Source organism: Sminthopsis crassicaudata, chromosome 1 (genome assembly GCF_048593235.1).
Source record: "Sminthopsis crassicaudata isolate SCR6 chromosome 1, ASM4859323v1, whole genome shotgun sequence".
Lineage (NCBI taxonomy): Eukaryota > Metazoa > Chordata > Mammalia > Dasyuromorphia > Dasyuridae > Sminthopsis > Sminthopsis crassicaudata.
The window spans coordinates 80201261-80212521 of NC_133617.1; the positions used below are offsets into that span (position 1 = coordinate 80201261).

The 11261-nt window shown below is 40.0% G+C and overlaps 1 protein-coding gene across 1 annotated transcript; it reads left to right on the forward strand.

Annotated features, from left to right (window-relative positions):
- Positions 1–212: 212 nt before the first annotated feature.
- On the forward strand, positions 213–6148 carry LOC141540429 (secreted Ly-6/uPAR-related protein 1-like). Its single transcript, XM_074264490.1, has 3 exons — positions 213–291; positions 2811–2930; positions 5177–6148. Exons 1-3 carry the CDS (start codon positions 240–242, stop codon positions 5389–5391), a joined length of 387 nt encoding a protein of 128 aa, XP_074120591.1. The 5' UTR covers positions 213–239; the 3' UTR covers positions 5392–6148.
- Positions 6149–11261: the final 5113 nt, after the last annotated feature.

The window sequence follows — 11261 nt, forward strand, 5'->3', positions numbered from 1 at the left end:
ATTTTCTGAATCATCCAGGAGGGCACAAAATTACTGTCTGCTGTGTGATTGATTTAGCAAGCCCAGACAGGCTAGCAGCCTCTTCCAATGTGCATGTGAATTAGTAAAGGGATTATCACAGCTGTCATGACTCAGAAGCCAGATGTCATCCCACCCCTCTGAGAGAAAGGGAATGGATAAATGCCCCGGTGTTGAGCTTGGGGCCTCAGTTGCTGAGGTCCTGGATTATTATCCTGAAGATGGGCTCCCTCTGGATTGGGCTGCTGGTGATTGCCACCTGTGTGGCTCAGGGTAAGTCAGGGGTAAAGGTGGGTGTCAGGAGGGCTGGTGGCCCTAACCCTGTATGCCCACAGCCTAAAACTCAGGGTTGGGAGCATGCACATAATTGTAAACCTGATAGAAAGAGAACTTGTGTTTCAGCTCCATCTCTGTTGCTTACCAACAGACCCTGAGCTAAGGAATCTCATATGTCAAATGAATGGAATGCAATGGAAAGGCACTTTGTGCCTAGGACTGTGCCAAGTGCTGGGGATTAAAGTAGAAAACAAGAAAGTCCCTGAAATCAAGGAACTTGTGTTCTAATTAAGAAATGATAAAGGAGGGCTTACCTTCATGGCAGATGGAAAGACTAACTGGTCCTTAGGGTCTGGTAGAGAAGGTGGTGATTCACAGTATACTTAGGGAGTAATAGCATGTCAAATGTTCTCCAGTCAATGGGCATCTTTTCTTACTCTAAATCCTATAGTCCCTATGCTCTCTCACCCTATGGCTGTAATCCTCTTTCATTCCACTTTAGGCTAATTCTGATGGTTAGAAAGCTTGGGGAATTCCCTCCAGCTCCCAGAGAAACCCCAACATCCAAAGATTTCCCCTCTTTATCCTCTTATGAGCTTGGAGACCCCAATCCTGGGCCCAGCCAGTGGGGTCTGTTAGTAATCATTGCCGTAGCAATTCTTTGTATCTTTATAGCCACTTTTTCATTTCTCCTTTGAGGGAAAGAAAGCAGAGTACTTTGTGATAGAGTGGGAAAGGACATTAGATCTGGAGCCAGAGACTCCTTCCTGGATACTCTCTCCTTTTTTGTAGTTTTAAAAAAATATCTCTTTTCTATATTAACTTGATCTTCATATTTATCTATCTATATTTATATCTATTGGTGTATCTATAAATCTACCTGTGTATGTATGTATGTATCTGTATCTATATCCTTCCCACTCCCCTTAGAGATTATTCCATATAATAAAGAAAAAGAAGTAAAAGGGGAAAAATGGCAAAACTAATGAATTGGCAAAACACGAGTCAGATCTGACAGCAAATATAGTGTTCCATCCCCATAACCCTCACTTTTGGGGAAAGTATATCTTAAAATCTCTTCTTCAAGGTCAATATTCAATATATTTATATGGAGAGAGATTAATATAAATACATATCTATATATCCACAACTATTTCTATATCTCTATCTACCTATCTATTTATATATATATATATATATATATATATATATATATATATATATATATGAAGAGAGAGATGTGCCTCAAAATCAGATTGGAAATTCCCCAAGCAATTTACCTGCCCAAACACTGGGTTATTGAATTTAACTGTTTCTGATTCTTCTTTATTTAATGTGCTCAATTGGTCAACTTTTCCATTTTGTAGCTGGCATTATATAAAACTGAGTAATTACTATTTTAGAATAGAATTTACCTCTTTGAATATTCATGACCCTGCTCTCTTTCCCTTGGTTCTCTTCCTAGAGGAAGCATATTCACAATCTCTATTGCTGTAAAATCATCTGTGTGCTAACTCTGGATCTACCTGATTATGAATGTACTCCCAAAGCCTTTTCCTTGATCTTCTCTTTATATATTCTCTTGCTCAGTGATATCATCAACTCCCATAGATTCAATTATAATCTTTGTTCAGACAATTCCCAGATCTATATATCTTGTTCTAGTTTCTCTTCTGGACCGTAGTTATATACAGTCAGCTATTTTTGGATTTTTCCAGATATCCCTTGGATGATTAAAATATCCATACTCTTTGACTCAGAGATCCCATTATTTGAATTATAACCAAGCACATTAAAAACAGAAAAACATGTTCTATCAACATAAGAATTTCCTATAATAACAAAAATTGGGCACAAACTCAATATGTCCAAAATCAAATTCATAATCTTCTCCCCTTTCTAAAATCTCCTCTCTTCCAAACTTCCCTTTGTCTGTTTAGGGTAGCATCACCTGCCATTTACCCAGGCTTACAACTCAGACTTTTATCCTCAACTCTTTACTCTCCCTGAGCCAAGGTTTGTTAATGCTTGTTCCCCAAAATCTATCCCATCCCCCCTTCTCTCCACTCATCCAGATCCTCATCATCTCTCACCTGACTATGGTAATAGCCTCTAACTGGCTTCCCTGAATCCAGTCTCTCATCTCTCTCATTCATTCTCTACAACAGCTGCCAAATCGATATTCCTAAAGCATAGATTTAAATATGTTTCTCCCTACTCAAAAAATCCAAATGGCTCCCTATCACCTTTAGAGCAATACAAATCTGTCACAAGACTGACTACCTCTGCAGGCTTATTATATATTTCTTCCTTTCTTATACTCTATATTTTAGCCAAACTCATCCTGACAAACTCGCCCATCTGCTACTTTTCTTGTTTTCCCATATCTAGCCTCCTTACCCTAGAAGGAATGATTAATCCACTCTTCCTTGGCATTATCTCTTCTTTGCTCTGTCATCCCTTCTAGATGTGACACCCTATAACTATAAATGCAATTCCCTTCCCTTCCCACCCAGGCAACACCCTGATATGCTACACCTGCAAAGAGCCAACTGACATCTATAAATGCAGAAACATCAGTATCTGTAACCTTGGTGAGACTTCCTGTAAGACCCAGCTGGAGAAGGTGGAGTCAGGTAAAGGCTGATAGCTAGCTAGGTTGATCTCCCTCCCCCCCAATCCCAACCCCCCCCAACTCAGATCCCATAATGGGAGAAGCACAAAGAAACTTCTCAAGATAGCAAAAATTCTATAGAGCTGACTTGCTCCATGCCTAAAACTCCACCACCAACCTGTCATCCTTTAGGGTTCAGTATTGTCCTCCCAACTTTTTCTTTAAAATACCAGCGTTCTCAGAAGAAAAAGCAAGAAGGGCTCAGTAGCTGAGTGAGGAGCAATTTTTTAGCTTCTTCCTGAGAACAAATGACTTCAGAAAGAGAGGAATGACATGAAGAAATGCAGTAAGGGAGGGGAAAAAATAGAGTAAAGAAAGACATGGGGAAAACTTCTCCCTCTGCCCTAGCTAAGGGAAGAGAAGTGCCTCTTCTCCTCTCTGGAGAGGGTTAAGGTTCAGTTTGTACTCAGAAATGGCTCTGGGGTTTAGCCAGGTGCAGATTAGGACCTGTATTGGGACTCAAAGTGAAATTGGGTTGGGGGTCAATCTCTAGTCAACAGTCTGGGGGTCAAGATCAGGGATCAATCAATACCTAAGAGAATGGGTCAGTTCATAAATAACATTTTACATATAAATGTTATTTATATTCAACTTAATGTTTTGTAAAAAAAAAAAAATCAACAAACTTTACTCATAACAATTCTGTGAGGTAGGTAGTACAAGGGTTATTATCCCTACTTTGCAGATTTAAAAAAAAATGTCTTGACTATAGTCATATATCTTTTCAGTGTTTAAGGTGATATTCCAGTCCAGGCTTTCCAACTCTAATTCCTAGTTCTTGACCTCAAGGACTTTCCTCTATGTTCTTCTCTCTGTCTCTCTGTCTCTGTCTCTGTCTCTGTCTCTCTCTGTCTCTGTCTCTGTCTCTCTCTGTCTCTCTCTGTCTCTCTGTCTCTCTCTCTGTCTGTCTCTGTCTGTCTCTCTCTCTCCCTCTCCCATTCCCTCCCTCTTTGTCTTCCCTTCCATGTGTGTGTGTGTATGTGTATATCCAAATTTTACAGGCTTATCTGAACTTCTGACAATGATTGGTATAGTTTTGAAAGAAAAAGTGAATTTCATGAGTAAAAATTGCCTTTTTTCCATCTTCAGTATTATACACTTTGTGTCATGTTGCCCAAAACAAACTTTTTTTTTTCACTGAAACATTTTTCCTTCATATCTGGGCTTTTTGTTTTTTCAGTGTTCTTCCAATTTTAAGATGTCTGAACTGTTTAGGAATCTTAGTAACTTTTTATTTTTGTCTCCTGGGTACCATTAAAGGTCTTTGTATATTATCTGATTGATTAGTCTGTTATACAGAATTAGTCTATCAGTTCTTGGTGGTTTTCCTCATTTTTTTTTTTTTTTATCACATTCTGATCATTGATTCTATTTCACTATGGGCTTAGATGCTCCTTGAAATGATTTATTTCTCACACCAATAGTCACTCTAGTATCTCCAACAGTCACTGAAATAATGCCCTTTAAGAACTACAGATTTTACATATTTCCTTGGAGTAATTTCTTAAAAACAAACAAACAAACAAAACCCTAAGGGATTAAAAATTCAACAAAAGACAACAAATGAAATTGTGCCTTCCATAAAATCTAGCACTCAGATAACAAATAACTAGTTATGGGTGAGAAAGCCAACTTGATCCAGTTTTATCTGGTCAAAATCAGATGTTCTGAGTCAACTTAGCATCCACAGAAGTACTATTGTTATAAAATGAAATCATATGAAAACTACTGCTTCTCCCATGTAATTCATACACTACTGTACTACAAGACCTCCTGCCCTTTGCTCTGCCTTTATCAGATATGTATACATTTTTCTCTTCTTTATTTCTTTCTCTTTGACCTTCCCAGTTAAAAGTGATCTCTCTCTACTCAGATTTCTCTCATAAAACCTAGAGTTGGAAAGGACCTTAGAAATCATTTAAGCCAAATTCCTCATTTTAAAGAAAAAAATGCCTAGACCCAGAGAGAATGCATAGCTTGCCTGAGCACATACGGCTGATACATAGTAGAATTTGCCTTGGATTCCATCACACTCTGCTTTGTGATATGGTATTAGACTGTAAGCACACTGATGTCGGGAATTGTGCCATTTTCCCCTTGGCAGGGGGTTCCCTACATAGGGGAAACGTAATAAGTATTTTGAGTTGAATCCAGCTGAATTGAGAAAGAAGGCTATCTTCACCCTATCCCCATTCTATCTGTCTCCAGAATATCCATTTTTTAACAATCCCATGGTGACCCGTTCCTGCTCTAACAACTGTGTGGCTACGGACCCAGATACCATCGGTCTTGCCCATCCTGTTTCCTGCTGCTACCGAGACCTGTGCAACACAGATAGTGCCTTGGGAGATGGGGCCCGGCCCAGGACCCTGCTGGGACTCCCAGTTCTTACCAGTTTCCTCTACCTGATATCCTTACTCTAGATGGTCCCCTTGTTATATACACAGGATGCCTCATAATTCTCATTGTGTATTCTCCACTTCTCCCTTCTCTCCCCCCCCCCCCAATCTGGAAACATCCTTAGAGCCATTCAGTGAAAATATCACCAAGAAGCAAAGTAATTATTTTCTTGCTATTATAATGAGACACATCTTCTGCCTATGGCCCAGGGTCTGGAGAACGATCTTCCATTCTTCTTCTATGACCTATCCACCGATGCCCTTCTCCAGAGGAAGAGGGCATTTGGCGAATCTGACAAAGGGAACAGAACAGTCTTTGAATAAGTATATGATTCTGCCAATTTATGGAGAAACCACATCCCACCAGGAAGTCTAAGGGCTTCTCTAGGAAATAGGATATTAAACTTCTTTCCTGGATGTGGAGGAAGAAATGGGATCTGGAGGAGATATGGAATCATCAGGGAGCCCCAGCCTGACAGGAAAAGTCAGGACTATTAGGTCCTCAGGAAAGTCCTGTTCTCTGGAGAAGATTTGGGATTTCCTCAGGGTGATATTCCCCACTATTCTATCTCTAACCTCAAGGTTCCCTACATAGGGGAAACTTAATAAGTGTTTTGCATTAAATTAAACTGAATTGAAAAGGAAGAATACTGTTTACAAAGGGTACCTGGTCTGAAGGGAAGACTGGTCTTCGGGATGAGAAAACACATGTCTTCAACTCAGGGAACTCCTGGCTTCAAGATGGACAAGATTCCTCCTCCAAGTCTAGAAAGAAATAGATTCCCCCACACACACACACACAAAGAGCTAAAAGAGTTCTGAGAGGAAAGGTCATTGCCAAGGAGGGAAGATGCAAAGGATCTTAGAATATGCTCAGGTGAAGGGAGAAACAGATGAGACACACGCCCTAAAGATGAGATAGAGAAGAGGGGAGAGAGAAGCCAGAATCTTTGGGGTCTCTCACTCCTTGTTCCTGGGCCTTCAGCTTCGAATCTTTCTTTTCCCATCCCTTCTCTCTCTCTCCCACCACCTTCTCCTAACACAGACATGTATATGTGGTTGTTCAGTCTTGCCCGTATTCTTTGTGACCCATTTAGAGTTTTCTTGGCAAAAATACTAAAGTGATTTGCCCTTTCCTTCTCCAGCTCATTTTACAGATGAGAAACTGAAGCAGAGTTAAGGGACTTGCCCAGGATCATACAACTCCTGAGGTTGGATTTGAACTCAGGAAAATGAGTCCAGGTCCAGCCCTCCAGCCACAAAGCCATCTATAGACCCAAATGTGTATGTATATGCATATAAATATGTGTATATGTGCATTTGTACTTAATTGTTTATTCATTCACTCATTTACCCATCCATCCATTTATTTGTTTATTTATATTTTCTGATTTTAGAGAACTATTTGGTTTGTATCCCGTTTCCCCAGGACAGTTACCACCCATGACTGGGAGGCCTGGACACTAATAATACTGATTTAATGACTTCCCACTTTTGCCCTTGCCAGCTCTCCTAGGCAAGAACCCAAAACCATCCACTCTTATAACTCCCTTACTCCCTGCCAAGCTTTCTGTGGTTCCCAGTCTCCAGGCTTCAAAGTGTGCATTGACCTTGTCTCTCCCTGTCCAGAGTCGGGGGACCTATGTAACAGACATCTGAGCTATTGCACTGCCAGCCCCCTCTTTATTATCACCCCAAACCTCCAGAACCTGAGCCTCGGGGAGTCACAGAATTGATTTATACCTCTCCTATCACATGTGGAGGGAAGGGAGGAAGCTTTGTTCAGAGAAGGCTGGCGGAATAGCTACAAGAGTCCTGGGTTTAGAACCAGATGATATAGGTCTAAGTTCAGGTTCAGATACCTACAAGCAACGTTCTCTCTATCCCTCAGTTTCTTCATTTGTAAAATGGAAATAATAACACTACCTACATTACATGTTATTATAAATAAAGTCAGTGCTATATAAATCTGGAAGCCTTGTACAAATAGAATTTATTTATTTATTTTAAATTGATTTGTTTTAAAATTATTATTATTATTTCTGATTCGTCTCTGTCATCTCCTGCCTAGGCTGCCATGAGCCTATAGTTTATATGAACACCTGCCTGGGTGAGATCCCCACCTTCTCCCCCCCACCAGTCCCCAGCCCCAGCACTGACGCTGGGGTCCATGTCCCTTCCAGGAGCCAAAGGGCCTTTGGTTTCGCCAAGTCTGGTTCCATGTGAGTGGTTTTCTAAGTCAGGTTTTAGAACAGGAGACAATTATCTATCTAATCTTTACTTCCTCCAGGAAGCCAGACCAGTATAGTGAAAAGGAGCTCAGGGGGACTCATTCTACAACCTTGAACTTTTCAGATGAGGAAGCTTCTAATTCAGGGTCGGTTTGATATGTGTGTGCTCTGCCCATATTCCTACCAATCAATGGCTGCAAAACTTCGGCCAAAGGAAAGAAAAAGAATATGTTAACTCTTGAATAACAGTCTCCTAGATTTAGAACCAAAAGGGACCTTCAGGGTCACCTGTCCTACAATTTTGTTTTACAGCTGAGGACCTCAAGGTCAAAAAGGTTGTGTAAGTCAAAAGAGATAGAATGGGGAATTCAAAATCAGGGTGTCAGACTTTAAATCCAGGGCTTCCTCTTCCACCTTAGGTCCCTCCTGCCATGAAGGGTCCAAGTATGGGGAGGGGCAGCTGGGTGGAACAGTACGTGAATAGAGTGAGGATCCTGGAGTCAAGAGGACCTGAACTCAAATCCAGCCTCAGACATTTGGCGTGCACTAGCTGTGTGACTCTGGGTAAGTTATTTAGCTCTGATTGCCTCACTGAAAAAACACAAAACAAACAAGCAAACAACTCATCAAAGTACTTATGGGGGACTGCTCCTTTGTCTTACTTGCACTTATCCAAATAATCTAGGAAGTCTACTATCTAATGCCATCCATTCCTTAGTGGAACAGTAATCAAATCCCCCTCCAGCACCGGGGTTAAACAAGGTCTAAAATATGACCATGTTTATTTGGAGAATAAAAAAACACAAACTGGGCTCATCTATCCCAGGCAATGAAACCTTCTTGGAAAGTCTCTGTCACCTATTTTAGCCCTGGTCAGGATGCTTGCAGGAAGCCCTGGGTGTTGGAGTGGGCTGGGGATGGAGGGTGGAGCTGCTCCTCCCCAACCATTTCTCAAAACAGATGGTACAACGCTGTGCTTTCTGTTATGTCCCAGGCCTCTCCCAGCCTCAGATTTCCCCGTTCTTTCCCCATGCTTCTTGCAGTTTTCTCTAGCTTCCAGCAGATGGAAGACATTCTTTTTTCCACAGAGGATCAGCTTTGTCTCCAGCTCTGATTCTTCTCACAAAAACACAGTTCTAGATGCTCTCTTATGCTAGACCCCCGGGGATCTCACACAAAAGAAGTTTCCCCAGATTTACAGGGCACTGCAGGTTAACAGATGGATCCCTAATCCCAGGCAAATTAATGATGATGTCACAGTCTTCCACAGCACCTCAGGGTTGTGTCATCTGCCCATACCAGTCCTTCTGCAATTCTACAACATGGGAGAGAGGAGATTGTTACTCTCTTCTTAATTATCTCTCAATGTGCCATGATTCCCTATTCCCCTACCCCCAAAACTAAGGGGGGTTAAGTTTCTTGGGACTAAAGCTAAAAGTCAGGGGTAGGGGAGTTAGGAACCCAGATCTCCCAACTTATGCAATGGAGAAAAATTCTACATTATATATTCTCATCCAGTAAAAAATTTTAGTTCTTGTGAATACATACACATACATGTGTGTACACACATACATATATCTGTATATTTATGTCCATACATAAATATATATGCAGTTATATGTGTGTCTAAATGTATATAAAATCACATGAATTTTATATGCCATTATCAATCCAGAAATGAGAGGGAATCAGGGAGAATGTAGTCAACAGTGGCAGGTACTACAGAGAGATCAAGAAAGATGAGGATTAAGAAAAGGAAATTAAATTTGGAAGTTAAAGAAAATTGATTGGTTAAAAAAAACAACACCTTGGCAAATCAAAAAGCAGCTGGTTGTCCCACTTCCTCATGTTAATGATATGCTCCATCTAATTATCTCTAGTCTAATTAAATCAGCTATTATGAGTTTTCTCCTTAGTGGACAGTGTTTTCAACCTAATTTCAGTCTTTACTACATAGGCTTGTTACCAAGGTCCTACTTGAGCCTTCCAAGAACCCCACCACAAACAGAGTAGACCTTTAATCCTTTTTGCATCATATACTAGCTCTGATGATCTAAAATAACTACATCTGACCAACATGCCTTATGAAACCCTATTTAATCTGTCTTGATACACAATTTAGCAAAGTACCCTCCTTTAATAACAACAACAAAATGATACCAAAGCAATGGTAGTAACTGAGAATATGTTCCCCTGATCATGATTCAACAAGAATTGATTATAGAATTGGCAAGTCATCACTTCTGGTGAATATTCTACTTTCTGAAGTACAAGAGTATTTAGTATTATTTTGTAATATTAAGAACTGATTGGTTCAGGGATGATGACAATCAGAGAGTTCCTGGAAGCTGAATATAAGAGTCTCCGAGTAGCTAAAGCTCTCCTGGTACAAGGCTATTCCCAAGACATCAAGACTGGTATCATTGTGTAACACAAAAGGCTTACTTAAATGGGTAAAAGCCAGTCTCTTGCATGTGTGAGGCAATTAATTAGCTCCTTAAAGATTTGGTCACATTTCCCATTCTAGCAGCCTCTCAAAGATACCAAGGGATCAAGTCTAGGATATTCCTTTCATTTAAGACACTGTTTCTGAATTTCCTATATTTCCTTCTGCTTATGGTTGTTCCCTCTATTATATACACGTGCATGTAGCTCTTCATACATAGTAGGTGCTTAATAAATGTTTGTTGATTGGACACAACTTTACATACATTAGTGAGAGTCACTGAAAGGTTTTACAATGAGGACATCATTTCTTCATAAATCTCTAACAATAATTACAAATCCCCAGAAATATCATTCATTCACGATAATTCTTTAAACTTGTCCAAGTAAGAATTGACTCAAATTTATCAGAATTCAAGCCATTCTCCAGTTGATAAATGGTCAAAAGATATGAACAGATGATTTTCAGAAGAAATTAAAACCATTTCTAGTTATATGAAAAGGTGTTCTAAATCACTATTGATCAGAGAAATTCAAATTAAGACAATTCTGAGGTACCACTACACACCTGTCAGATTGGCTAAAATGACAGGAAAAAATAATGACAAATGTTGAAGGGAATGTGGGAAAATTGGGACACTGATGCATTGTTGGTGGAATTGTGACTACATCCAGCCATTCTGGAGAGCAATTTGGAACTATGTTCAAAAAGTTATCAAACTGTGCATACCCTTTGATCCAGTAGTGTTACTATGGGCTTATATCCCAAAGAAATCTTAAAGAAGGGAAAGGGACCCGGGTGTGTAAAAATGTTTGTGGCAGCCCTTTTTGTAGTGGCCAGAAACTGGAAACTGAGTGGATGCCCATCAGTTGGAGAATGGCTGAATAAATTATGGTAAATGAATGTTATGGAATATTATTGTTCTGTAAGAAATGACCAGCAGGATGATTTCAGAGAGGCCTGGAGAGACTTAAATGAACTGATTGCTAAGAAAATTGAGCAGAACCAGATCATTGTACAAGGCAACAAGAAGATTATATGATGATCAATTCTGATGGATGTGGCTCTTTTGAACAATGAGATGATTCAGTCCAGTTCCAATGATCTTGTGATGAAAAGAATCATTTACACCCAGAGAGAGGACTGTGGGAAGTGAGTATGGATTACAACATAGCAGTTTCACTCTTTTTATTGTTGTTTGCTTGCATTTTATTTTC